The sequence below is a fragment of the Coffea arabica genome, chromosome 2e (assembly GCF_036785885.1).
Source record: "Coffea arabica cultivar ET-39 chromosome 2e, Coffea Arabica ET-39 HiFi, whole genome shotgun sequence".
In the NCBI taxonomy this organism is placed as follows: domain Eukaryota; kingdom Viridiplantae; phylum Streptophyta; class Magnoliopsida; order Gentianales; family Rubiaceae; genus Coffea; species Coffea arabica.
Genome location: NC_092313.1, coordinates 7864485 through 7892209, shown reverse-complemented (window position 1 = coordinate 7892209; position 27725 = coordinate 7864485). Strand labels below are relative to the sequence as shown.

Here is a 27725-nt window from a genome sequence, read left to right as displayed (position 1 = left end):
AAGGTGTGGATGGAAAAAGTATCTCTGTATTTGGACTCCCCGTGAGCTTCTTGAAACAAATGCGTAAAGGTTGTCGATTGCCAGTCGAAAACGAAACCTGTTTGGGACCTCAGTTTTTGGTGAGTTTTTTTTTTCTACGAGTTTTTTAACAATTTTAATTACACAAAATTTCAAATAACTCTCCAAAATTTTTAAAATAAACATCTCAAAATATTCAGAACTCTTCTTTTGTTTCTTCTTCTTACTCCCCTACCTCATTGCCGCCGCCACCACCACCACCACCATTGTAGGTGCTGGCTGCCGGTTGCTTCTCTGTTTTTTTTTGCACTTCATCCTCTCTCTCTTTCTCCTCTCCCCCTCCTCCTCCTTTTCTCTCTTCTCCCTCACCTTGCTCCCTTAATTGGAGTAATGGCAGTGGCAAGGAGGAAGAAGAGGACAGGAAAGAAAAAGAAAGGAAAAAATGAAAAAAATAAAAAAGTTTCTCAATTCCTTCACGAAAGTGTTTTTATAAATTCTACAATATGTTATATAAAAGTTTTACATAAATACCTACGAAATACACTTTTCAAAAGGGTTCAAAATCAAAATAGTAGATATTTCTTTTCACGTTATTATTTGTAACTACATCAAAAGTAAACACTTTCCAAACAAACGGGCTCAAGATCACACCTCTCGTAAATGGAGGAATACCTGAGACTTCTTCATTTTTACTAGTGTGGAGCTTGTCCATGACCAATTATATTTTCATTTATTTTTACACTTTAAAACTAAAAAAAAGGGATAACATTATATTCTATAGGTACTATAGATTTCAAAGTTCATATCAGAAGGTCGTAATAGAAGATTCTAGACGCTTGAGAGTTAGCCAGCAGACAGCAAATCTGGACCGTCCAAATTCTTCGCCTCAAAATAAAGCCACAAATCTCACCTTCAACGAACCCTCTCGGCTCTCTCTCTCCCTCGCTCTCGATCGTCGTGGCTCGCTAGGCCGCTAATTTTACTCCGTCCGCCAGCTCCCAAGTCAACACTCGACCGTCAATCCCTCTAGGGTTTCCGTCCGTACGCTCTTTTCTTCTCCTCTGTCTTGGACATTTTCACGATTGGTGTGTTAATCGACCAATAGATCGGTAAAATTCGGGGAATCTTTCTTGATTTCTATCTAATTTTGTGAAATTGTTCGTGATTGAAGGAGTAGATCGAAGAACAAGATGTTTGGGAGGGCGCCGAAAAGGAGCGATAACACAAAGTACTATGAGGTATTGGGGGTTTCCAAGAACGCCTCCCAAGATGATCTCAAGAAGGCTTATCGTAAAGCTGCCATCAAGAATCACCCTGATAAGGGAGGAGATCCAGAAAAGGTATAATCTTGTTGCCTGGTATTTTTCCCATTTTCTTTTCATTCTTTATGCTGTTCTTGGGTGGAGTGGGTGGGAGGGTGGGGTTATTTGTTATTTCTAAATGGGCCCTTTTTTCATTTATGCCTCAGTTTTGCTGGTACATGTGAACATATATTGGCTTTAGGAACTCTTTAATTTTTTGGTCATTAACAGAAAGGTCGTAACTTTGCCTATTCAAAGTCTGGACATAGTAATTGAACACGATTTCCTTACTGGTTTTATGGTTTAGAGCATACTTTTTTGCTCCTTTATTATTTTGGTTTGCTCTATAATGATTCTGGATGACTCTGAATATGCTGTTGTTTCAGTAACAATACATCAAATATTGTTCACTTACTAATTGCTTGCCTTTCACTAAATTATTGTATTTCATTTCCATGTTACTTATTACCATTTCGTTCGTTTCTGCAAACCATCTCTGGAAGTGCATAAGCTGCTTAAGTATTTCTTCTTGAAAAGGTTAAATTCACGTCATTTTGGTTTCTAATAGGTGTGTCAAAGTACGAATTTTTTGTGCCCGAATGTGAAACAGTATATCAATAATTTTCTGCTATAGGTGGTCACTTCTCACAGCATTGGGTGATGGTAGCTTTAACAAGAAGTATTTTGTGGTTTCAGTTTAAAGAGCTAGCTCAAGCCTACGAGGTACTTAGTGACCCAGAGAAGCGTGAGATCTATGATCAGTATGGTGAGGACGCATTGAAGGAAGGAATGGGTGGTGGAGGTGGTGTCCATGATCCATTTGACATCTTCCAGTCATTCTTTGGTGGTAGCCCTTTTGGTGGTAAGTGGCTGATTGGGGATGACATTGGACATCCAAATTGACTGGCACTTGTGATGCATGATGACAATCTCTTGAATTTTCTCATATGCAGGAGGTGGAAGCAGCAGAGGCAGAAGGCAAAGAAGGGGAGAGGATGTCATTCATCCTCTTAAAGTTTCTTTGGAGGACCTGTACAATGGAACCTCTAAGAAGTTGTCCCTCTCACGAAACGTGTTGTGCCCAAAGTGCAAGGGGTGAGTAATACAACTGGTCACCATTGTATTTTGCTGCTTAATGATGGTTTACCCAGTTATTCTGATATGGTGTAATTTACTGAGTTTCAGCAAAGGTTCTAAATCAGGTGCTTCAATGAAATGTTCGGGCTGTCAGGGGTCTGGGATGAAAGTTTCTATTAGACAGCTTGGTCCGTCGATGATACAGCAGATGCAGCATCCTTGTAATGAGTGTAAAGGTACTGGTGAAACTATTAACGACAAGGATCGCTGCCCACAGTGCAAGGGTGAGAAGGTTGTGCAGGAAAAGAAGGTTTTGGAAGTTATCGTAGAGAAGGGTATGCAAAATGGGCAAAAAATTACATTCCCTGGTGAAGCTGATGAAGCAGTATGCTCTTTCTGACAATTTTTTGCTTTATTGTCTATATCAATACTGAATGACTATCTGCTTGTGTAGATTTAACTGGATTTTACTTTGCAGCCGGACACAGTTACTGGGGATATTGTCTTTGTCCTGCAACAGAAAGAGCATCCAAAATTCAAGCGCAAGCATGATGACCTGTTCTATGTGCACACTCTCTCCCTGACTGAGGCTCTTTGCGGCTTCCAATTTATTTTGACTCACCTGGATGGCAGGCAACTTCTTATTAAATCCCAGCCCGGAGAAGTGGTCAAGCCTGGTAGGTCCCGAATAGTTTACTGACCATTTTAGTCTGAACCAATTGTCTGAAGAAACAACTCCTTAATTCATCCGTACTTCCTTTTTACTAAATAGTCACTGAACATTCGAAGTTCTTGATGTATGTCAGCTTTTCACCTTTTTGATTGTTTCATTGGTAAATGCTCATGCTGATGCTACTCTCCTTGTTTGTTGAACTCTTGGTAATAAGTGGATTCGTTAAGATGCTGATGGTGACAAGTAATCCTTTAATTGTATGAATGGAAGAAATCCACATATATACTAGATGCTTTAGCCCATTAACCCATCCTTGTTTTGGTGTTACTATAGATCAATTCAAGGCAATAAATGATGAGGGGATGGTGGTGTACCAGAGGCCATTTATGAGAGGTAAATTGTATATTCAGTTTAATGTGGAATTCCCGGACTATCTGGACCCTGAGCAGTGCAAGTCTCTGGAGGCTGTGTTGCCACCAAAGACCACAAAACAAATTACTGACATGGAGTTGGATGAGTGTGAGGAGACCACACTACATGACGTGAACATTGAGGATGAGATGCGTAGGAAACAACAAGCGCAAGAAGCATACGAGGAAGATGAAGATATGCATGGTGGTGCTCAGAGAGTGCAGTGTGCCCAGCAGTGAGTTGGGAGGAAAGTGGTAGAAAAAGGAGCCAAATCCAGGAGATGAGCGAGGAATCAGTATTTTATTAAAGCTTTAATAGGTTTGTTGAGGCAATGACATTTTGTACAATGTTTGTCCTCAATTTAATTAGAATTAGATTTGCTAGTTAACTATTTGTAACTTTTGCATTTCTTTGCAAACTGATACTGTATCCAATGTTCACAGTGGACCATTGTGATTCAAAACGCGAGTTTGATATGCGGTTTACATGCTTTTGTTTTATTCTATCGCAGCAGCGGGTGTTAGGAATGTGGATATTTAACATCGTGCATTGTGTGGTAGTAAAGCCAGGTAGGTCCTTGTTAAACCAGGGGAAGATCCAAATTTATTCTGTTGCTGCTGTGGCTTTACTCCATTAGTTTTGTTCTTTCCTTGTTGTTGTTGTAGGAGTATGAACGGTACTCTGCTTTAAATCCGATGAACAAGAACGGTTGCAGCGAGGCATTGGGTGTGGTGAATAAAGGTAGCAGTTTGAGGTTTGGGCCCCACAAATTCAGGTGCAATTAACCTCACTCACAGCCATGTTTATATTCTGAAGGTACACTGCAGGCATGGGGGCTGTGAAATCGCGTCTGATGTGCTGCCGAACTTGCGGTCCAGTGGCTTCACTTTCTAGTCTCAGGGTCATCCATCCTTGTGACAACATGGGCGTTTTTTTCTTTTTTTTGGGCCGCGATTTATCGTTGTTTATTTGCTCGCCTATACTCTTTCCTCTTTTTTATGGTGGTTTAAATGAAAAATCAAAATTGAAAAGCATAGTCATGGTGGTTAATCTTTCTGGCTGAGGAGCACCTTCTGAATCTCTCTGTCCCTGGACTGCGACCTTCCCCCGGTGTTGTGTTGTTTGCATGACAAATCTTGATCCTTTGTCCTTTAGAAGCCCAACTACATGTCACGTTCTGATGTTCAACTGGCAATGCCATCCACTAAACCTTCTGCTAATGCAAAGCAGCTTCGCGAGTCTATTATGAGCTCTCACGGAAATCTCGGCTTTAGGTAGGTGGCTTTTCCTTTCCACAGAAATTTAAGTCATAAGCGTAGTATTGGGACGTGGCGATTTTTTAGTATTTTTGGTTTGAGCTGATTGAAAACACACACGTGTTCCACATGCATGCATGCTTTTTTCTTCAGTGATACAGACGACGTCGGAACATAATCGTATATTGCGTAATCAATCAAAATTTGGGGTTAAGCTAGTTGGTTGGATGAAAGTGGCTGAATGAATTGTTTGAATCAGTTGGAATCTAGCCCTTGTTCAAAGTGCTTTCCCCTTCCCCAGTTTATATTAATTGTACAGATTAGTATGAAATTTAGTAGTAGTAGTTGTTGTTGCCTATGACGAATGCAGCTTATATAGTGCATGTGCAAACGTTGACGAAGCCAATGCCAATCCAACTCATCGGCTGTTATTCACACACTATAGTACATGTGCATTGCTGGGGTCAACCAAGTTTAGGGAATGGAGTACTGTACTGCTAATTCTATAGACACGGATACATTCATAGGAGGAGAATTGTGACTCAAAATGAGAGATCACATTCATGCATGTGGGGGAAGGGGCTATCTGTATGCTGCCTTAAATTTATTCACGCCAAGATAACACACACACACACACAAAGGGGGTACATGCCATCAATCAAGAACCAGGACTCATTATTCTATTGTTTGCTTACAAGAAATGCAACTAATAAACGCTAAAATATAAGTAACTATATATGGTAATGAATACCCACTATTCACTTGTTAATTCTGCTTCACAAGTCATATTCTATATTTGTTGCAGTAGCAAGGGCTAGATATGATAGTTTACTTTAGAAGCCTGACAAGAATGAATGAGGTCTTTCCTTTTAATGGTTTAAAGCTGTCTAGTTGCCTCGTCGCCTGCTTGGCTTGGAAGAGAAGTCGTTTGGCAGGATGTCACCGGTTTAGTCTACAATTGTTTTGCTTCTTAATTCTCTCTTGACTTGGTTGTGATCGAGCAATATGTGCAAATAATAGAAGCAAAGTGCTATTTTTTGCATATTGCGTTTTAGAATCTAGATGTGGACTTCCATTGCATTAATATGGGCCAGAAAAGTAACTAGTAGTAAATTTGGTTAATCGCCAGAAGAGTGAGTCAAATGCCTAATTGTATGTATCCAGATAATGTAAAATTTGTGATTGCAATTAGAAATACCAAGGTTTGTTTTTAGAAATACTATACAACCTAAGCACCAAATTCCATTAGAATGCATGAGAAAAGGAGTCCCTTTCAGTTCATTGACTTTGAACAGTCGGGAACATTGCAGATTAGATCTGATGGAATATATACAAGCGCACTTGCCATTTAAACACGCAAAATATTGACCCTTCATCTCCATCCAATCAAAAGATACATTACTAGTCAAGCTACAAGCTTGTGCAAAATACATCCAGTGACGGTGATCGTCTTCTTTTTCTTTCACAAACACAAACACCTTCACCTCTATCCTTAATTTCTCCTCTTCCAAGAATCTTAATTTCCCTCCTTTACCAAACAAGTCTGCCTGATTAATCCTTTCCATCATCTACCCTTTTTTTCTTATATATGTATATATTTTAGTAAACGTTACTTTTTCATCTCGAAAGGCAGGCTTAGGTTTCAGAGAAGAAAATGAATAGCACCACAGTGGACAACTCTAGTAGTCGTCGTTCAAATAGCATCAATTTCAGTAAGGGTGCTATTGATGATGTAGCCTACAGCATCGGATTTTCACTTCTACTCCTTGTTGTATTAGTGATCATATCCTACATCTCCTACAAATGCAACCGGCTGTCTTCTTATTCCAGCACCGCCAACTTCTCCTTCTACCGAACCCATGATGATGATTCAATCACCGCGCAGCAGCTAGGCGGCCTGGATAAGGCGACCCTTGTGAATTACCCAAAATTGTTATATTCTCAGGCTAAGCCTCACAAAGGAGATGATCCCGCTGCTTCAGCCTGCTCAATCTGTTTGTCTGATTATAAAGAAACTGACATGCTCAGGCTGTTGCCCGACTGCGGCCACATCTTCCACCTCAAGTGTATTGATCCTTGGTTAATGCTTCATCCCACTTGCCCAATCTGTCGCAGCTCGCCGCTGCCAACTCCTCTTGCAGAGGTTGTTCCCATGTCTATGCATCAAAATTGAAAATTTTTTTTTTTAATTACTATTCTTTTGACATCTCCTTCCCTTCTTTCTTCTGTACATACGACAGAATTAAGGGAAATACTCCTTTAGGACCCAATTTTGGGTTTGCTCACAAGTCTCAGCTCAGATTCTGCGGCGTAATTGTGTACGATTACTACAAGAAATAAATTGAGTATAGTAATCTCAGTGAACATGGGGCAAAGAACAATGTTTTTTTTTTCCCCGTTACATAAATTCAATAGTTGCTTAATTGTGTTTTAAAGAATCACATAACACCATGCTGCTGTTGGCTACCCGGCACTTGCTTTTTTTGCCGGCAACTGTCGAATGGCGTAAACAGTTTCAAAGAATGTTTTTGCGATCTCAAAGAATGCGTTTGGCAGTACAAGCTAAAGGAGGGCTGTAGCAATCATTTAGCGAAGCCTAACATTTGGAATAGGAAATTCGACAGCAGGCCTAATTTGCAAGAAACGACTTGATGAAAACGCATGAGAGTTAATGATAAAACGTCCTTCTCATGACTTGTTGGTTAGTGGCATAATTGAGTTCTAAATAATGATGGTAAGTTGTAACCACTCTGGGATCAGGGACCCCTAATTCTTGGGCATGACATAGATGTGGTGAGATACATATTATATTAGGCAAGCAACAAAAAAAAAAAAAAAAAAAAAAGGTACAAGGTTAATCTGTCGTTGGACTCTTGGTTATTCACCTTGCAGCGTTGTTTCGACTCTTGGTTATTGGGAATTGGCTGAATAAGCAAGGATCCACAGGCCATTTGGCTGTTGGCGCATGAAAAATCCGACCAGCAGAAGAAGACGTGCATTGTCTGAAAAAACTCTGGTTAAGGGCAGTCTCCAAAAGTATATCGTTTTAAAAACTGCCATATCATATGGTTGGCAGCCACAGGATGGGAGACTTTTCTCAAAATTGAATATCGAGACTTATTACAAAATCATCATATAAATTGTAATGAATCCGACATTTTAGGAAAATGTCGACAAAGAATTCGATATTTCTGTCAGCAAATATATGAAATGGAATATGTATTGAGTATCCTTGTTCAGAAAACGGCGGTTTGACTTCTGCAAATACTGACTAAGCTGGAAGCAACTAGCCCGAAGCTATCTTCTGTTCTGTCCACCATCCAGGGAAAAAAAAAAAGGCAGATGAAGAACACACCCGCCCCGATTATACGCTGATGAACCCTGTTTTTTTTTTTTTTTTTTAAGAAAATTATGCAGTACTCCTTAGCTGTTTCTGGACAACAAATGCTGATTTAAATCGTTTCTACAAGTCAAACTCTATATCAATTCTCTAAATCAATTTCTTGTGAAATGCGCCATACGAAATCATCATCCTTTTTTTTTACTATTAAATACGAGAATCCCAACGAAGCCATTCTCCCTTTTTTCTCTCTTCTTCATCCTCACAATCTCACGTACAACTCCTGAAAAAAATCTCTCCATTCTTGTAAAATGAATAGCACATCAGAGGCAACCAAAGATGAACCCAGTGATAATCAAGGTCCAGAAACCGTTGGACCCTATGGCTATAGCATTGGAATTTCTTTTGGGATCCTTCTAGCTCTCATAATCATCACATATTGTTATTACATCTACACTCGCTTCCGTTCCAATACTAACAACAGAAACCACCCCTTCCTTCGCAGAAACTCCATGAATACTACTGCAGCCTCTTTCTCTGTCAATGATGATTCAGCGAGCATCCCACAAGGCTTAGATGAAGCCACCATACTTTCATATCCAAAACTCCTCTATTCTCAAGCTAAGAATCCTGAAGGTGCCGGCACAGCTTCAGGCTGCTCAATTTGCTTGCAGGACTACAAAGATACGGATATGCTCAGACTGTTACCTGAATGTGGGCATTTTTTCCACCTCAAGTGCGTTGATCCTTGGTTAAAGCTTAACCCCACTTGTCCAGTCTGTCGAAATTCACCAATGCCATCTCCCCTGGAACATCCTCTCGCTGTGGAGAATATGGTTCCCTTATCTACAAGATAGATGGGTAGATAGAGATAGAAAGAGGCATAGGATTATCAGGTTTGTGTTTAGAATTTATGGTTAAGATTATCAGGTTTGTGTTTAGAATTTATGGTTAAGTGATATATATTCAAGAAAAATTGAATATGTAAGATATATGGTTCCCTTATCTACAAGATAGATAGATAGATAGAGATAGAAAGATGCATAGGATTATCAGGTTTGTGTTTAGAATTTATGGTTAAGATTATCAGGTTTGTGTTTAGAATTTATGGTTAAGTGATATATATTCAAGAAAAATTGAATATCTAAGTTTCAATGGCAATCAAGATTTTTATCATTCCTTCGTCTTTTTTGGTCCTTTCGTTTCTCCTTGCATGCTATACTAAATACTGTTTTTGCACTGTTTAAGGGTTAAGTGCATGAGACAGACCTCACAGTGATAGATACTTGAAATTTGCATCAGATCATTTAGGTCTATACGTTTCACTAATCCAACTTACATTGCTGTGCTTAAGGTACAAGTTGTACCGAAGTTTGAATCTTTGGTGCAGGCAGTAGCAGCAAAGAACTTGTACTAATTTGAACATCAGAATTTCTGAGAGTGTAGATTGATGCAATTAAAAAGATGAAAAAGAAAACCTAATTAACAATGGCCAAAGTTTCCTTTTATGAAGAAATAAGCAGAGAGGACAAGAAGCAATTGCCACCTAATTAAGTAACGGAAACAAGAAACTGCTTCCCTGAATAATTGCAAATTATGGGCCACCAATAAGGTCACACCAACCAGATGAACTTGCCTGATGTATTTACTAAAAGTGTTTCTGCCCTTCCAAAGTATACACACAGTCCAAAATCTCCAATTCATAATTTTTTGGCTTGTCCAACGTCCGTAAAAGCTATCCTCAGATAAAATGAAAAAGTAAGCCAAACAAAGAAAGCCAGCCCAAACAGACTGCATCATTGCAACATTGATCGCCAGCACTTTTCACCGTGACTAATGAGACAGACAAATCCGTCATACTTGTAGGCGCCTGAGATGAATATGGTGTCATAGCAGGTGGTGGCATTTTAGATGCATCCGGTGAAGGCTGGGAAGACTTTGGCGGTCTTTGAGATGAAGTTGGCGCAGAATGTGGGGAATTTTTCTCACTATGGACGGCAACACTAAGCTTTTGGCCTAATGCACAATAATTTGCAATACTGCATACGAAATAAAACACACCTTCCTCCATCAATGCAACACTTGCCGGGCCATCCCATAAAACCTTAAAGGGATTGTCTGCACTGCAACTCTCGTACTCTCTTCTTGACACTTCCATCACATTATGAAGCCCAGAATCAAAGTCAAAATCTGCATAACCCCAGAAAAAAGAAAAACAAAAACAAAAAAAGCCGCGTATCAGTGCCAGGATTAAAGTGTCGTAGCCTCAAATTGAAATGATTGATTCTCGAATCTCAATCTGTACAAGTGACAAGTCATTGCATTTACAGAGAGTGTCTCCTGTCTGGAAAAAGTGGGAAGAAGACCAGTTAGTATAGAAGTCATTGGTTGTGGGGATGGACCAAAAGGAGTCTCCCACAATGTATTCTAGGCCAAAAGACTGAATCAACAGTGAAGGAAGAATGATGAATGCTGGTGAAATTAAAAGGCGGGTAGGCATTTTTCGATCTTGGATAAGAATTTTATTTGTTCTTTGCCAAGAGAACTAGTGAAGCGGTTAAGTAGTTCGTCAGATTTGGAGAATACGAAAACGAAAAGTCGGGATAGTAAATGCCAAGGGATGTAACGGCTAATCAAGACCGTCCCCATTTACCCTTGCCGGAATAAAATCCAACATGAAAATTTGCAGGGCTTTTGTCTCCTCTAAACAAAATTGACATAAACGTTGAGGATGGGGTAACCTGAAAATGTATCGCTAGTCTAACCGGCCATTGCGATGAATAGGTGCAGATTTAAATTAGAGTGAACCAGAGTTAAATGGGGTTATGGGCCAATTAATGCAGATGATTGCATAACAAACTCTAAAGAAGTGGAGACAAATTAAGCATAAATGGTTGGGCAAGAATTTCCCCTCTGCGAATGGTTAGACGAGGGCTATTTTATTCTTTAGCCAGACCTGTTTTCATTAGCATAAAGAGTTCTTACTCAAAACTATTTTCATGAATAAACATAAAAGTTCGATTCATATTAATTGCCTGCTTGAACTGTAGAAAGTTGTACGCAATAATGCCTAGTATATAATCTAACAACAAATAGTCTAAAACTTCATTACGAGATTGGGTTACTGTGTTGTGTTCCCTCCATAGTTTTCTCCGAAACAGCAGTGATAGCCCATAACCTTGCAAGCACAAGTATAATCGATAACAAATATTCTAATATGGAGACCTAAATTTCTAATAAGCTCAAATTTTAGTCACAACCCCGACACCAGTGCCCTACTATACCCATGGTTTTCTTTCAAATTCGTTTTTGGTTGGGGGGGGGGGGGGGGGGGGGAAGAGAGGTGTCTTTCTTTCTTTCATTATTTCCCTGTAATCTGTAATGAAAGAGCTTTTCATTAATTCCAGGCATTTCTTAACGTACGTGCACAAGCAAAGGTCAGAGGAAAAGGTTACGAATGATTAAAGTATGATGACTGACTCTCAACTTTAAAGAAGAGAATGACGGTGACTTCCGGCAAGGGAAAGGAGGCCAAGTGAATCAGAATGTTCTCCACATGTATCACATTGACAATAATGAATTGACTCTAATTTTTCCCATAAACCATGAATGATTTCTGCTGCTTTCACTTTTCTCCTGTTTAAATCTTGATATTTTCGGTTGCTGCAAATTTATGATTTCCAAGTATATCAGTCAAGTATAGTACTAGACAACCAGAACACATGCCAATATTTAATTCCATCAATTTTTACTTAACTCACAAAATGCTTCCTGTTTTGATGTTTTCCTTTTTGGATTACATTTCATCTCCTCTGCAGGCTGCAGCTTAAATTGTAAAGCATATCTGAATTAGGTGAGACTCAAGAAGTGGGAAGGGAAAATGAAGGATGTGAATCTAGAACTTCTAAATCTTGGAATTTTGATGTTTGTCAGTAAGCTAAAACCTTCTTGAATTATGTAAATCTTACAAAAAAGGTTTTAAGAAAAATGAGACAAAGACGTGTTCCCAGAAATTTTTTTTAATAAATAAAGAAGATTTATTAATGAGGGTGTTAGAAATTATCCAGCATGATTTGTTTAACAAAGTCCATAGAAGATCGCTAGATTTTGCATAAGAAGCCAATTTATTAGCTTCTCTTAGAATCCAATTTCCACTGGCATAGTTTCGGTCCAACAATGACGTACGAACATCACCAATTTCAGGGCCTATAATAGAAAAACATCGTCTTTATCTCTAATATGCTGGAAAATCGATGATGCATCACCATCCTTCAGGGACAGAATAGAGCCACGGAAATTGATCATCGGTATTCCTAGGAGTTAATCCGTTCAAAGGAAACCCACGAAGGGACTACCAGTACCATACATTTAGAAATTTACCGCAGCATTAGAAGGTTTTGGACCAAACTCAGAAGAGACCTGTAAGCGCTGGAAACCCCACACATAGTATAGTACCCATACAAGGCTCTCTAGCCCATGGTACAAGTATATGGGCCTAGTACCTAGTAGCAGAAACCTACTTTCAGTGGAGCCCAATCGAAGATGGAACCAGGTCCAGCTATCGTTGGCAACACCTTCTCCCACCTAATCATTTTGAAATTTTAAATTGCCAGAAGAAATTTTAGCCGTTAAACAGCTTTCCTTTCTCATCTCTCTCCTTCTCCCAGTCTGCAACGCCTGAAAGAATCAAATTACAGTTATAACTCCTGCTCCTAATCTTTCTCTCATCCTTTTTACAGACGCATTTTTCCACCTTTAAAATTTATCCAATTCACTTTATTCTACAAAGGATTCTGCAAACAACAATTTAGAGGGGAGAAAAGATGAAGTCAATGAAAGGAAAGCTGCTCAAGAAATTGAAGACCATTAAAACAATTGGTTACCCGAAGCCAGATAGGATCCTTCAGGTCAGTGCAGCAGATGGGTACGTTCCTGATTCACCTCCCAATTCAGCTATCAAAGCTCAGAATCAGTCTGTGCGGCTTCAAGAAGAGACCAAGAAGATTATTCAGAGAACTGTTCGAGATCAAGAACCTGAGATTATTGATGTTTCGGAGCTAATGAAAGATCTTGAGGATCACGAGATGGAGATTGATGACGACGACATCAATGATAAAGAGAACATTAGGCCTCAATCAAGCGCAAAAAATCCATTCTTTAACACGGAGAACCTGGAGAGCTTGAGCCCTTTAAAGCAAAAGAACGACTCTTCGGTGCGGAAAGAGTTGAGGGGTGAAGATACAAAAGCTGCGCCCCTAGCTGAGATCAATGGGTCTAATTTCAGGAGGCCGAATTTGGATTCTGGAACCCTCTTTGATCCCAATCTTCTTGAAGCATTCGAGCAAGCAGTCATGGAAGTTAAAGCACAAGAAGCAGAGAGAAGGGCTAAAATAGAGGAAAAAATTTGGCAAGGTATCGAGGAAGAACCGCCTCTAAAAGCTCGAAAAATTGAGGAAACTGCTGATCCTTTATTAAATTTTGAAGAGAAGTGTCCACCAGGTGGTTCTGATTCGGTGATTCTGTACACGACAGGGCTTAGAGGGATTCGAAAGACGTTTGAAGACTGTCACAGTATTCGATTTTTGTTGGAAAATTTCCGAATTTTGTTCTTTGAGAGGGATATATCAATGCATTCAGAGTTTAGGGAAGAGTTATGGCAGATATTTGGTGGAAAAGTGGTGCCTCCCAGGCTGTTTATTAAGGGGAGGTACGTTGGTGGAGCAGAGGAGGTTTTGGGACTGCATGAACAGGGAAGGCTTAGGCCATTGCTCGAAGGAATTCCTATTGACTCCTCTAACGGGCACTGCGAAGGATGTGCTGGTGTAAGGTTTATCATGTGTTTCAACTGCAACGGAAGCCAGAAAATCACACCGGAAGATGGGGGTGGTGAGTCCATCAACTGTCCACAATGTAATGAGAACGGATTGCTCATATGCCCCATGTGTTGTTGAATTATTGCATGGTCTTATTCTTTGATTGGCTTTGGACTTCTTAGTGCAAGTCGGAAGTTAAAAGATGGGGGTCCTCTGGTTCATGTAAACTGTAAGGGATCAGAAGTGAATCCACTTTCATTATATGCAAAGAGAAGAAATAAAGTGCCATCCTTGCTTTGAGGTGCTAAATGTTTTTCAGTTCAGAAATGCATCTATCCTTAGAAAGGAAACTGCATCTGCCAAAGAGGATCTAGTGAATCTACTATTCCGGAAACTTTACAGAGAATGTTTTAGGCTTGATCTGGGAGAATTTTATGGCGCTTTTACTTTTTCTTTGTCAATCAATTTTTCATGGTAACAAGCTTCAAAAGTATTTGTAAAGTACGAAGCAAATAGAGTGCTCCGAGTTGTTATACATCTCGTCTTCACCTTTAAGTTCCCATTCTTTAATCTAAAGAAAAGCATTTTTGCCATGAAAAAGATGGGACAAATCAATGAAGGGCAATTGCTCGTTTTGCAGGCATCAAAAGGATTTTAATATACCCAATGCCTAGTGATCATAAGGTTGTTTGCAGGGTAATTAAGTTGAACGATTTGAAATGAAAAGGGGGGAAAAGGATAATTGGTAAAGTATTTTGGTGCATGACACTAGCATACTTGAATTACTGGAGAGGTGCGAGAAAAGATAAAAATAAAAATAAAAATAAAAAAAACGACAAACTTCGCTTGTCAGCCTTACTCAAAAAAAGGGGATTTCAGCTCCAGTTCAATCGAGGATAAATGTGGCACACGCATACGAAGTTTTTCAGCCATAAATCAAAGCGATACTTAAGACACAGCCATAATGGCATGGTACCACAGCCAGGACAAACGACAGGGGGCTGCTGATCTGGTCATCTCATGACAAGTCATTTTCTTCCATCATTTTTCTCTATTTACGGTTTTACAGACTTTCCATTTGATATCTAGTTTTCGAAAAGTTTGAGTTCACATGTTAATTGAGATAGAAAAGAAAAGGTGACTAAAGGTACCGCTAGACATGCCAGATTTACCATTTTGTATGTATTTCTTGGATAGTTAAGAGGAGAATACCAAGATGAGATAGATTTTTTTTTTTTTTGGTAATAAAAAGTTTGAATGGATTCGATTTCAGTCATATTTTCAGGATAGAGGTTTGTATAAATCATCCACCAACACAGCCCTCACATCGAGGACGATAGTGGAATTCATATACACGATGTTTTGTATGAAAGTGATTCATTTTTATCAACTGACTCAACTTGTGTTGACAAGGTGAGATATATAATATCCTAACAATTTGTAGACATTCCTAGAAGATGACTTGGATTAAAAGAACAGCGGCAATTCAAGGGCTATTACTGGAGTTTTGGGCCTGTAATTACTAGTATACATCGTCGATCCTGGTGACCCAAATAAAAACGCCTCCAAGATAGGCCTTCAAAAACTTGGCCAGAGCCTGTTATGACCAAGTAGAGAAGAATATTGACAGCTCTTTTTATTCATTTTATATTTCTTTTTGTCCTTTTTTTAATTTCCTTTTTATGTTGTGTAACAAAGCAAGTAGTATGTTTTTTTTTCCCAACAAGCAAGTAGTTAGGAATGGCAGCGGAGCAGGTTTGGGGTGGGAGACCCCTCCCCTGCTGCCCAATACTTCCTCCCATCCCGTCCCGCTTCTCCCGTGAGTGCTCTCGCGGGACTAATAAAAATTTGTCATTTAATTTTATTGGAGCCAAATTTTAGTAAATAATTAAGTACTAAAATATCAATATATTACCAAATCATTATCCATTGTAATTTCGCGATTGAAATTTATAAAAACAATCAAATAAAAACTATTTGAATATAATCCAACATGATGAAACAAATACAACTAAAGTAGTCAAATATTTGCTTTTGAAATAAATACAATCACTAAATTATTATTGTATTTTTTTAAGAAAAAATGTGTTATTGTGTTAAGTATAATTAGGAATTTAGTATAAATGCATTAGTAAATTTAGTATAAATAATTAATAATTTCTATTAGTAGGCATGTATAATTATTCGTATAATTGATAATATCAATTATATTACATATACTAATATACATTATATAAAACTTACAACTAATAATAATATTATTAGAAGTTTGTAATTAATTAAATTAAATATTAAATATACATATAAATATATATATATTCTAACGGGTGGTGTCCCCCGCCCCGTTTCTTAACGGGGAAAAAAATTCCCTCCCGTCCTGCCTCACCCCTCAACCCTCGCGGGGTGGGTGCTCCCAATTGTCATCTGTCAGGGTCGTGAGCTAATTTCTGGAATTGGAATTGGGTTCAGAGGGCATGAAGGTAAGAAGAACAAGAAGGGATCAGAGAGAACAAGAAGAAAGAGAGAGAAAAGCTAATAGAAAGGAAAGAGAAAGAGATTCTGTGCATTTACTCATCATAACCGTATTACAAATGCAGAGGGACTATTTATGCAATTTTATCCCAACAGAAATGTGCGCTAATTACATTCACCGCCATTCTTTAAGTAGAACGGTGCCGTATTACTACTTATTGGCTAAACACAAGAATCGCTACACTAAACGACCAGGTGATAGTGTATTTGGTCCTGACAGTCCCACCCTCTTAGCAAAAGCTTGTCCTCAAGCTTGGAAGTCTGGGAATTGACTGTCTATGAAGCTTCTATCCTCCCAGGATGACTCCGACTTTGGTAAATTGTTCCATTTTACCAAATATTGGACGACTGGTTGAGCAGCTCTCATTACTGCCCTTCTCTGGAGAACCTTCTCTGGCCTTAATAAGCATTGGTCTGTCGCATCCAATTCTGGCAGGTTGGAATCCACACTCTGTGCAAGTCCTATCTTCTTCTTGAGTAATGAAACGTGAAATACTGGATGAATCCGGGCTCCCTCTGGTAAGTTGAGTTTATAGGCTACTGTTCCCACCTTTGCACTAATCTGGAAGGGTCCAAAATATTTAGCAGCTAGTTTTAAGTTTCTACGAATAGCAACTGACTGCTGCCTATATGGTTGTAGCTTGAGAAATACCCAATCCCCTTCCTGGAATACTCTCTCTGAACGATGTTTATCAGCAAAAACCTTCATGCGATTTTGAGCTTTGGCCAAGTTCTCTTTGATGAGAGCTATGACCTGAAGCCTTGACTGGACCATATTGCTGGCAGCAGGTATGATACTATCATGGAAAGGTCCTAGGGGTATGTGACTAGGTTTATATCCATACAACGCCTCAAAGGGTGTTATCTGCAAGCTGGTATGGAAGTTAGAATTGTACCATAGTTTAGCTGTAGGTAGCTAGCTACTCCAGTGGGAAGGGTGGTCACTGTACATACATCTGAGGTAGTTTTCCAAGCACTGATTGACCCTTTCAGTTTGTCCGTCCGACTGGGGATGATATGCTGAACTATAGTGTAGATTCACCCCCAGTAAACTGAACAGTTCCTGCTAGAAGTTACTAAGGAAGATCCTGTCCCTGTCAGATATGATTGTTTCTGGTAGGCCATGTAGCCTGTACATATTATCAAGAAAAATCTGAGCCACCTGCTGTGCAGAATAAGGATGAGTGAGCTTGATAAAGTGACTGAATTTGATGAATCGATCCACCACTACCAGTATGGTGTCAAATCCATGAGATGGTGGCAGTTGCTCAATAAAGTCCATGGTGAGGTGTGACCACGCTTGTTGAGGCACTGGAATAGGCTGCAGTAGACCAGGATAAGGGACATTTTCGTGTTTGTTCCTCTGTCAAACATCACAGGATCTGACATATTGGATAACATCCCTTTTTAACCCAGGCCAATGGAACAAAGCCTGTATTCTGTGCAGACATCCCCTTTGACCTGAGTGCCCCCCAATTGCTGAGTCATGCAAGAGCCTGATCAACTTGACCCTGATGTCATTAGCTGAGCCTACATACAGTTTCCCTTTGAACTTGAGTATTCCTCCTTCCACCTGGTAATCTGGATCTGCCTGGGGATCCAGTAGTAACTCAGCTAGCTTCTGTTGCACCTCTGTGTCTCCAGTATAACTTTCTAACAACTCCTGCATCCACCCAGGTTGGACTGTGGAAATGGCACTTACCTGATGCTCAGCTTGTTCACTGCCCATGTTAGTTCCCTCCATTCTCCTTCTGGACAGGGCATCAGCTACCCCATTTTCCGAGCCCCTCTTGTATTGTATTTCATAATCCAATCCAAGTAGTTTGGTCAGCCACTTGTGTTGCAGAGGATAAGTAAGTCTTTGTTCTAACAGATGTTTAAGGGCTTGGTGGTCAGTCTTGATGATAAAGTGATGGCCAACTAAGTAATGCTTCCATTTGCTCACAGCTAATACTAATGCAAAAAGCTCATTCTCATAGACCGACAGTCCCAAATTCTGAGCTGATAAAGCTTTGCTAAGGAAGGCCAAGGGATGTCCCTGTTGCATTAATACTGCCCCAATGCCAACCCCACAGGCATCAGTTTCGATCACAAAAGGAAGTTCAAAGTTTGGCATACGCAGCACTGGGGCTGTGGTCATGGCCCTTTTTAAATCTTCAAAAGCCATCTGAGCATTGTGGTTCCATGTGAATCCCTCTTTCTTAAGCAGGAGTGTGAGTGGTTTACTGATCACCCCGTACCCCTTTATGAACCTTCTGTAGTAACCAGTTAATCCCAAAAAGTCCCTTAATTCCTTTACTGTTTTGGGAACAGGCCATGATTTGATGCACTCTATCTTAGTAGAGTCCATGCTCACTCCTGCTTCAGATATTATATGCCCCAGGTACTCAATTGAAGTTTGAGCAAAAGAACACTTTGACCTTTTGCAATATAACTGATTTTCTGCTAGTACATTGAGTACAATTTGCAGGTGCTGTGCATGCGACTCCAAAGTTGAACTGTACACCAGAATGTCATCGAAGAAAACCAAAACGAACTTCCTCAGGTATGGCTGGAAAATTCTGTTCATCAATGCCTGAAATGTGGCTGGAGCGTTTGTCAGCCCAAAAGGCATCACCAAGAATTCAAAGTGGCCATGGTGTGTCTGGAAAGCTGTTTTGGGGATGTCAATTGCTTTAACTCTTAGCTGATGGTAGCCAGCTCTGAGGTCTAGCTTAGACATATATTTCGTGCCATGTAACTCATCTAACAGCTCATCTATATTTGGGATAGGAATTTTGTCCTTTACGGTTAATTCATTCAGTCTCCTATAGTCTATACAGAGCCTCCAAGAATTATCCTTCTTTTTAACTAATAATACTGGGGAAGCAAAAGGACTAGTGCTGTGCTCAATAATTCCATTAGTGAGCATCTCAGCAACCTGCTTTTCGATTTCTGCTTTGTGGGAGTGGGGGTACCTGTATGGCTTGAGTTTAAAAGGCTCAGCACCAGGTTTGAGGTTGATCTGGTGATCCAGCTCCCTCTCTGGGGATAAGCCCTTTGGAGTGGAGAACACCTCTGAATGCTGTTGCAGGATTCTTCCTATGGGATCTGGAAGCTGATCTTCTGACCCCCTTGTTACTTCTGTCTCCAATGCTACACAGCTTGTTTGCTTCTCCTGTATGAATGTCCTGAGGTCCTTGCCCCTCACTAGCCCCATTGCAGGTTGATTCACAAAACCTTGCAAGTGCAGTAAACTCCCTCTGTCACTGAGTGTAATACTGAGGGAATGGAAATCAAATGTAATGGGACTGAATTGGCACATCCAGTCTACCCCCAGTATTATATCCCATCCCTCTAACTCCATTATCTTCAGATCAAATTGGAATTGATAGTCCTGTATCACCTAGCTTATATTGGGGCTAATGGCACCACTAGTGATGTCAGTCCCATCTGCTAAGGTCACAGTAAAAGGATTGACTGAGTGGTATGGCAAATGCAGCAGATTGACAACTTTATGGTGGATAAAGCTGTCAGAGCTTCCTGTGTCTACCAAGATCTTGACTGGAAGTCCCCCTAAGTTGCCTATCAGCAGGATAGACTTCCTTTTTATGGCTCCAGATAATGCATTTAGGGACACTTCTGCTAATTCTCCAACCCTTCCAGTGAATTCATCTTGCTCTCCCTCAGCATCCTCGAATTCAACCTCCTCCTCCTCTTCAGTATTCAAGCAGTTCAGATTTCCTTTCTTGCACTGGTGTCCTACTCCAAATTTTTCCCCACACCTGTAGCACAGGCCATGCTTACGCCTATACTGCATTTCCTCAGCTGATATCTTACTGAGGTCTTGATGGATTGAATCAGTTTTCCTAGCGGCAGGGATGATTGCTGGTAACTTGTATGAGTGTTGGCGAACCTGGTCATGTGTGGAATTCTTATACATTCCAAATCTTGGTTCTACTGCCCCCCTTCCTGCGGCCTTACTTTGTTTGGTCTGGATTTCCAGGGAACATTCTTGGAGTTCTGCAACTTCGAAAGCCTTCATTAATGTCTGTGGTCTGAACATCTTCACCATAGGTTTAATTTCGTCTTTGAGTCCACTAATAAAACTGGAAACAAAGTACGACTCATCTAACCTAGGATTTTTCATTAGCATAAGCGTCTTCAATTCCTCAAATCTCTCCTCATAATCTTCAACAGTGCCCTTCTGATGTAACTTATTAAACTCCTCCACTATGTCACGGGAGTTGCTTCCAAAAAACCTCTCGCACAGTAGCTCACTAAATTCTCCCCAAGACAGTCCAGGTTTCACAAGTTTTACCCCTTGAAACCAGTTGTCAGCCTTCCCTTCCAAAAATATTTCTGCTACATCTACTTTCTGACATTCTACTATCTGATAGTTCAGGAAATACTTTTGACATTTCCTTACCCACTCCCTAGGGTTCCCAGAACTAAACATTGGCAACTCCATACGAGACACATTAGGAATGAACTGCCTACCTCTTAACTCAGGTTGGCTCTTTGGCCCTTCGTTTGGAGGTGTCAATCTTAGATGCAATGGAGGCGTCGGCAAGATTGGTTCAGTTCCTCCTCCGTCCAAGTCAGAGATGCCTTTCTCCTTCATCAGCAACCTCATCATCGTACTGAACCTCTGCTCCATCTTATTGAATTTCTGGTCCAGATTCCCCACCATTGCCTCCAACTTCGCCTTGTTTTGATCCATTTCGACATGAAGATTCTGCTGCAGCTCTCCGACACTTGCGTTCTGCATGGTCGCCACCGATTCCATCAATTCCTGCAGCTTACTATCCTGTTTCTTGAGTTGATCTTCCAAACTTCTAAATCGAGTGCTCTCCGCCATATTAGATATCTTCGCGGCCAAGAATCGACCGCTCTGATACCAAATGTCAGGGTCGTGAGCTAATTTCTGGAATTGGAATTGGGTTCAGAGGGCATGAAGGTAAGAAGAACACGAAGGGATCAGAGAGAACAAGAAGAAAGAGAGAGAAAAGCTAACAGAAAGGAAAGAGAAAGAGATTCTGTGCATTTACTCATCATAACCGTATTACAAATGCAGAGGGACTATTTATGCAATTTTATCCCAACAGAAATGCGCGCTAATTACATTCACCGCCATTCTTTAAGTAGAACGGTGCCGTATTACTACTTATTGGCTAAACGCAAGAATCGCTACACTAAACGACCAGGTGATAGTGTATTTGGTCCTGACATCATCCTTACAAATAGTATGTTTGAGACCAGAAAGTCTTGGGCAAATAGGGGTTGACTCTAGTGATAAAGTCATTTAAAAGTATTCTTGGTTTGAATCTCATTTGCAGCTATTCTTTGTCAATATACAATCTATAAACACCATTGTAACTCTTCTTATTATGCAATTTCTGATAATATTTTGAGCCTTTATTGGGCTGCAACCTTCTAGTGTCATAGGTTGTTTGTTTTCCTACAAGCCAACACTCCGTGCGGCACTAGCTATCGTTCATGACTTGAGTTATGAACGGTTGGCTAGTTCAACCTAAACACTAAGTGTGCTGAAGTTTTGCGGAAGCATAAAAATAGTAAGCAAAGAAAGAGAGTATGGGAGGCAAAGGAAAGCTTTATTGCACTTAAAAATTCTTGTACAAAGGTTGCCACAAATGGAAAGGATTTTACCTATTTATAGGCAAGTTAAGAAACTATACACAACTCTAGAGAATTCTACACAAAGTGTACATACAATTGGACTCTAGAAGCATTTACACAAGTCCCTTCTTATCTACAAGGCTCTAAACCATTCCATAAGACTCTTGAATAGCCTAGAACGTTCCGAAAGCTTCTAACATATACTACCTACGAGAATGAGATATGGGTCTACTAACGGTCTCAATTTTTTCTGCCAAGACACTATGTACAATGTGCATGACTTGGTTGGCCAGGCACTGTCGCGCTCACGGACAAGTACGATCCGTGTCACTGAGATGGACCAAAGGTAAATTTTTTATATAAACACCATTAGAAGTTTTTGTTGTTAGATGCGGGGAAAGCTTTGATGAATTGTATATACAAATTTCTCGACCATGGATTTCGAAACATACACTTCGACTTCTAATAGTGATTAGAATCGAATTTATCCAAATTTTTATATATTAAAAAAAAACTAGAATAACCCTTAGCTCATGGAGTTACTCTTAAATCAAGAAAAGAGGGGACAATAATGTTTCTTTTTTCCTTAAAAAAGGCCCGTACTAGATACTAGATAGGAGATGGAAACATGACAGGTGGCGCAAGGAAAAACAGAAAATTCCTATTCCTGCAGTAATGGCGTGGAAGAAGTACAAGTAGAACATCTCAGTATCTCACGTTTCCAACTTCATGGGCACTTCTCACCACTATTGTAGACTCCAATTCCTTCCTAAAATCAACCTCGGTGCTACTAACATACGGTTTAGGAACACTAGCACTGCTCTAGCCCGCCTTCTCATATCCATCACCTCATCTCAACACAACCCCACCACCATCACCAGTAGCAGGAGGTTAACACTTGAAATCCCACTACTTCATCCATTTTTTTGGCTGTACTTCTCACCCCACCGATCCCACATACGCTCTTTTTATTCTGGTACATTCTCCTCATATACAAAGCGATTATGTAATAAATTCTTAATTTTCAGACAGAAAAGTGTACGTAGCAGAAGCTACAGCAGTGATCACCAAAAAGAAACCCAAACAATGGAGCACGTAGTTGTCGATGGCTCTGAGGTTGTAGTCAAGGACCCTCAATCCCTTCGCCACAAGATTTCTTCTATTCGCCTTGCGGGTCCCGAAAAGCTCCAGGTTTTTTCTTTCTTTTTTTGAATGATTTTTTCTTGATATAAATAGTTCTGCATTGTGCTACTATTACATAAACCAAGAATTTCCTACTTAGGTAGCTTTACCTACAAATTATGATCTAGATTCAGTAATTGTGTATAATTCTGCGTTGGTTACATGATTCTGGAACGGAAGAGTATGCTCAAAATTGTGGAAAGATATTAGTTGTTTAATTTCCAAAGTGATCATGCAATGTAACTGCGGGTTATTCGTTATCATATTGATCTTTTTTATTCTAAATTGGGGAAAAAACAAAACCATGGATAGTTGTAATTGGTTTCCTTATAACCCCATTTTGTGGTGCGATGAGCTATGTCCGTCTTAGATTATCCTGATTTCCATTTGATCGGATTATGCTTCAAAAGCATTTATGAGCTATGTAACATGTTATCTCCATGAAGTACCATGTCCCATATACTACTGAAAAAGACTAGCAGCGTAAAGATAAATGTATGTATAGGCTTCTTTTCCATGCTTTGTCAAGTACAATGTCAAAGACTTAGCCAAAAAAAGGTACAATGTCAAGGTACATTAGACCTCATTTTTGAAAGGTCAGATCTTTGCCCGTAATTGTTAGAGTTCCCAAAATGTTTATTGTTTGAATTCCTGTCTTTACATATTTTCTCTTCATGTAAGGCTCCTGTCCTTAACTATTTTTGTTTGTAGGTAATTGCAGATTTTGATGCTACGTTAACGAAGTACTGGATCGATGGACGTCGAGGGCAAAGTAAGTTCTCTTTTATTCCCTGCTTATTAAAAAGTTGTGCCTTTTTCTTAATTTCCATCAGAGTTTTAAATTGTAAGTAATAAATCCAGACAGAAATAGAGAAATTGATTGTGTTTTGTACTGAACACTTATAATTATGTTTTGGCAACAAAAGACTGACTTGGGTGAAAAACAACAAATGTAGGTAGCCACGGTCTTTTGCGGCAAGGGAGTCCTGAATATGATGAGAAGAGGCAGAAGTTATATGAATACTACCATCCTTTGGAATTTGATCCAACAATTCCACTCGATCAAAAAGCAAAACTCATGGAAGAGTGGTATGTGAACTGAGTACTAGTAGAAGCTAGTTGTTGCATTTTATGTGAGCCTTATGACAGCTCGAAATAGAGAGCTTCAAGTACCTTGATAGAAAACAGTTTATCTAAGAATGACAGCTGCATACAACATGACAATCAAATTTCAACTTAGTAAATTATGGACTACTCAAAAAATTCTAATTGTGTCGGAAGCATCTGAAGCCCTGCCATTTCATGCAGGTGGGGAAAAAGTCATGCTCTCCTTGTTGAGGGAGGCCTTACCTATGATGCAATTAAGAAATCTGTGACTAATTCTACAATTGCATTTAGGGAGGGTGTAGTTGAACTATTCAAGTTTTTGGAGGTAAAGTGGATTCATAATTTTTGTTTAGGTATGCTATACTTTTGATGATGTATTATGGAAGTTAAATAAATACTCCAAAACATACTTAATTTATGTGTTTTGTTAGCATAATGTAGAGGTGGAAGCTTGTGGCTTCTGTTGAGCTGATCTTTAATTCTATTGCTTCAGGATGAAATGACAGAAAATTTGAAACTCTAGTACATGCTATTTTACCTTCACCAAGAGCACATGAAATATTTATTTTTGCAACTTTAATTTTTGGTATGTGGGTACCTTTTCGTCATTGTGACAAATTTGGCTTTGATTTAAGCTGCAATGAACGATAACAGCATATCAATATCTTCAAGTTAGACTGAAATGAATCTGATATTCTGGGCGTGAATTCACTGAACTAGAGCATGTTTCAGGATGAGTGCTGCCTTAATTGCTTCTTCATGATATGCAGGAAAAAGATGTTCCAGTTCTTGTATTTTCTGCTGGTCTTGCCGATATAATAGAGGAGGTCAGGTGTTTTTGTTGGTTAGTGGAACATGAATACATTGGCATGCACTAATTTGCTACTGAAATGTGGTGCCTTCCCTGCTCACATCATCCAGGTATTCAGGCAGAAACTTCATAGATCCTTCAAAAATGTCAGGGTTGTATCCAACCAGATGATATTTGACCAGAATGGCCAGCTAGTGTCTTTCAAAGGTAGTATTCTACTATCTTATTTTGACAGAAAACTTTTCTTGCTTCTTCAGAGAATTAGGTTTCAACATCTGCTAAAATGTCTACCCATTTTTAGTGTTAATTAACTAATTGTTTCTTAGCTCAAAAACAAGTTGGGCTTTTTGAAAAACAGCCAGAAACAAGTACAATGCAATTTCAGTAATGTAAACATTTGAATTTTCACTTTCCTTCTTGAATATCTTAATGAATTGTTCTGGGACATGCCTTCTTCTACATTTATAATTGTAGCCAAGCTTGTGTTCTAGTCTGCAAAGGCAGATAGTGGTGATATTTTAAACATTAGGTCCATGGTTTAACTTAAAATTTGCTGCAGGAAAGACAATTCATGTTCTGAATAAGAATGAGCATGCGCTTGATATGGCTGCACTTGTTCATGATAGAATTGACAATGTCAATGGGCTAAATGAAGACAATTCCTTTGTAAAGAAGAGAACTAATGTGCTGCTACTTGGTGATCACATTGGAGACCTGGGAATGTCTGATGGTCTCAACTATGAAACGCGGATCTCTGTTGGATTTCTGTAAGTGTACAACAGTTTGACTCAAGTTTTTCAATAGCATTTAAGAAAGTGAATCACTATACTACTGGCTACCTAGCAATCTGTACTGCAGCTTCCTTTTCTAAGAACAATCATTTTGCTGGGAAAAAAGTTAAAGAGAAAGTGAAATATCTTGGAGCTTTTAAAGCAGTTTTGTCTCATTTACTGATGAATTCTGTTGCATTGAATTGACAAAATGTCAGTTCCACTGAGTAGAAAGAATGAAACGCATTAAGAATTTGAAATTCCAAATTTGTTCAAATAATCTTCCTGCTAAACTCCATAGAACATGTCATTTACCAGACTATGAAAAAGAATGTTATACAAATCTGCTTCACTTGCCTAAATGTGCTTTGTTATTAAGCTTCTCTCTCTCTCTCTCTCTCTCTCTCTCTCTTTCTTTTAAATCATGGTTTACAATATATTTGTTTTTTGACTTCATAAAATTCTTATTTTAGGAATGACAATGTGGAAAACTCTCTTGAGAGCTATCAGAAGGCCTTTGATGTAGTTTATCTGGTAAGTTGAAATGTTATAGAACAAGTCAAGCTTCTTTCTCCTGTTCTCTGCTTTTAATAAAGAGGGTCCTGAGACACTTCCAGAATACAGAAATAGTGACTGTCCATAAGATATACTGTTATATGGCCTTCATTTTTTATTTAGAAAAAAGAATAAAGTTATATGGTCTTCTTATGTTTCTAAAGTGAATGTCTTGATCGAACAGATCTTGATTTCATTTGGAACATGCCAGAAGCTTGTTGAGTTCTTTCATGATTGGATGCTTGAGCAAAATTAAGTCTTGTGATTCTTTTGTTATAGAAATGCCTGTTTCCTAGGACACTAACTTTCCCAATAGGCAAAAAGTTCTTCTTTCATGATTGGATGCTTGAGCTAAATTAAGTCTTGTGCTTCTTTTGTTACAACAATGCCTGTTTACTAGGACTGTAAGCTGCACTTTCTTGCTAGAGTTTCGTTTTCTTTTTTATAGATACAGGTTGCATGTTTTTGGCTTCTTTTGCTCTCTCTCTCTGAAGTACGAAATGGAGGGAAATGCAGTTTCTTAATGCTAATTGATTTGTCTCTTTATCATTTTGACAGAACGACACATCCATGCAGGGAGTGGTAAAGCTTGCCTCCCAGCTATGCCAGACTTGAAAGCGCTTAAGTTGTAGCACCTCCAATCACTATGTCCGGCATCTCAAATTACAAAAGAAATTTCAAGATGAAGGTTTAAATTGTTTGCATAGATTTCCCAATAGGATTGTTGTCTCAACTATTCCTAGTTGTGGTTATTGGTGCCCCATAAGTTTTTGGTAGGACTATGAGTAATGCTTGTGATTTTTTAAATTAAGCTTAGTGCTGTCAGAACATAGGTTATTGGATGAACTAAATTATGTGTTATATCAAGTTGCATGCTGACTGCCATGGCAGAATCCTATTTTGACAAATTAGCTAGAGAAATTTAGGCCTGGCGGAATCTGATGAATTGGATATCATTTGAGTCTTGTTTCTCTTATTAGCTTCTGCTTGGCCACATGTAGATGTAGCCTTTGTTCTGCCTGGCTTTGGTCTGCTTTTGTACATTCAGGCATGATGCATATCCCTGCTGGTATACTGGTACTCTTTTCCATCTTGGGGAGGAAATTCCTTCATGAATTGTTCACAAGTCCGGCTTAGCTGTCTGACTAGCAACTTGGGGATGGAGTTCAATTGTTTTCTGTGCTTCTAAATGTATCCTGGAGGTCGAGGACAAAGAAACAATGTCGCAGCACGCTGCTTTTGCTAAGTTTTCATATCCTG

The 27725-nt window shown here is 39.3% G+C and overlaps 5 protein-coding genes across 12 annotated transcripts; all 5 read left to right on the top strand.

Annotated features, from left to right (window-relative positions):
- Positions 1-643: 643 nt before the first annotated feature.
- LOC113730633 (dnaJ protein homolog) lies at positions 644-3965 on the top strand. 6 transcript variants are annotated; one of them, XM_027255458.2, is made up of 7 exons: positions 644-1059; positions 1190-1358; positions 2016-2181; positions 2273-2414; positions 2505-2781; positions 2875-3073; positions 3403-3965. In XM_027255458.2, the coding sequence occupies exons 2-7, from the start codon at positions 1209-1211 to the stop codon at positions 3717-3719; spliced, it is 1251 nt and encodes a 416-aa protein (XP_027111259.1). In that variant the 5' UTR covers positions 644-1059; positions 1190-1208; the 3' UTR covers positions 3720-3965. The 6 variants fall into 6 exon arrangements, with proteins under 6 accessions (XP_027111259.1, XP_071934746.1, XP_071934745.1 ...); XM_072078645.1 differs by having other exon boundaries at positions 873-1055; positions 1196-1358; XM_072078644.1 differs by having other exon boundaries at positions 873-1055.
- Positions 3966-6390: 2425 nt separating this feature from the next.
- Positions 6391-6909, top strand: LOC113729426 (RING-H2 finger protein ATL70-like). The gene has a single exon (XM_027253725.2). It carries the CDS (start codon positions 6391-6393, stop codon positions 6907-6909), a length of 519 nt encoding a protein of 172 aa, XP_027109526.1.
- A 1478-nt stretch (positions 6910-8387) lies between these two features.
- Positions 8388-8933, top strand: LOC113729692 (RING-H2 finger protein ATL70-like). The gene has a single exon (XM_027253944.2). The coding sequence runs from the start codon at positions 8388-8390 to the stop codon at positions 8931-8933; it is 546 nt and encodes a 181-aa protein (XP_027109745.1).
- Positions 8934-12697: 3764 nt separating this feature from the next.
- LOC113733492 (uncharacterized) lies at positions 12698-14198 on the top strand. Its single transcript, XM_027259863.2, has one exon. The coding sequence runs from the start codon at positions 12900-12902 to the stop codon at positions 14025-14027; it is 1128 nt and encodes a 375-aa protein (XP_027115664.1). The 5' UTR covers positions 12698-12899; the 3' UTR covers positions 14028-14198.
- An 8053-nt stretch (positions 14199-22251) lies between these two features.
- On the top strand, positions 22252-27421 carry LOC113730629 (uncharacterized). Of its 3 annotated transcripts, none has more exons than XM_072078617.1 (10): positions 22252-22386; positions 23069-23231; positions 23934-23994; positions 24179-24311; positions 24531-24654; positions 25100-25156; positions 25251-25347; positions 25700-25907; positions 26384-26444; positions 27024-27421. In XM_072078617.1, the coding sequence occupies exons 1-10, from the start codon at positions 22256-22258 to the stop codon at positions 27078-27080; spliced, it is 1092 nt and encodes a 363-aa protein (XP_071934718.1). In that variant the 5' UTR covers positions 22252-22255; the 3' UTR covers positions 27081-27421. The 3 variants fall into 3 exon arrangements, with proteins under 3 accessions (XP_071934718.1, XP_027111234.2, XP_027111233.2); XM_027255433.2 differs by lacking the exon at positions 22252-22386 and adding an exon at positions 22647-22930; XM_027255432.2 differs by lacking the exon at positions 22252-22386 and having other exon boundaries at positions 22649-23231.
- Positions 27422-27725: the final 304 nt, after the last annotated feature.

Bases quoted from the DNA above. Each gene is read 5' to 3' on its own strand.
- LOC113730633 (XM_027255458.2), top strand. From the start codon at position 1,209: ATGTTTGGGAGGGCGCCGAAAAGGAGCGATAACACAAAGTACTATGAG. The intron at 2,182-2,272 runs GTAAGTGGCTGA...TCTCATATGCAG, and splicing joins TGGTGGTAGCCCTTTTGGTG to GAGGTGGAAGCAGCAGAGGC. The intron at 2,782-2,874 runs GTATGCTCTTTC...TTTACTTTGCAG, and splicing joins CTGGTGAAGCTGATGAAGCA to CCGGACACAGTTACTGGGGA.
- LOC113729426 (XM_027253725.2), top strand. From the start codon at position 6,391: ATGAATAGCACCACAGTGGACAACTCTAGTAGTCGTCGTTCAAATAGC.
- LOC113729692 (XM_027253944.2), top strand. From the start codon at position 8,388: ATGAATAGCACATCAGAGGCAACCAAAGATGAACCCAGTGATAATCAA.
- LOC113733492 (XM_027259863.2), top strand. From the start codon at position 12,900: ATGAAGTCAATGAAAGGAAAGCTGCTCAAGAAATTGAAGACCATTAAA.
- LOC113730629 (XM_027255432.2), top strand. From the start codon at position 22,770: ATGGGCACTTCTCACCACTATTGTAGACTCCAATTCCTTCCTAAAATC. The intron at 23,232-23,933 runs GTTTTTTCTTTC...TTTTGTTTGTAG, and splicing joins CGGGTCCCGAAAAGCTCCAG to GTAATTGCAGATTTTGATGC. The intron at 23,995-24,178 runs GTAAGTTCTCTT...CAACAAATGTAG, and splicing joins CGATGGACGTCGAGGGCAAA to GTAGCCACGGTCTTTTGCGG.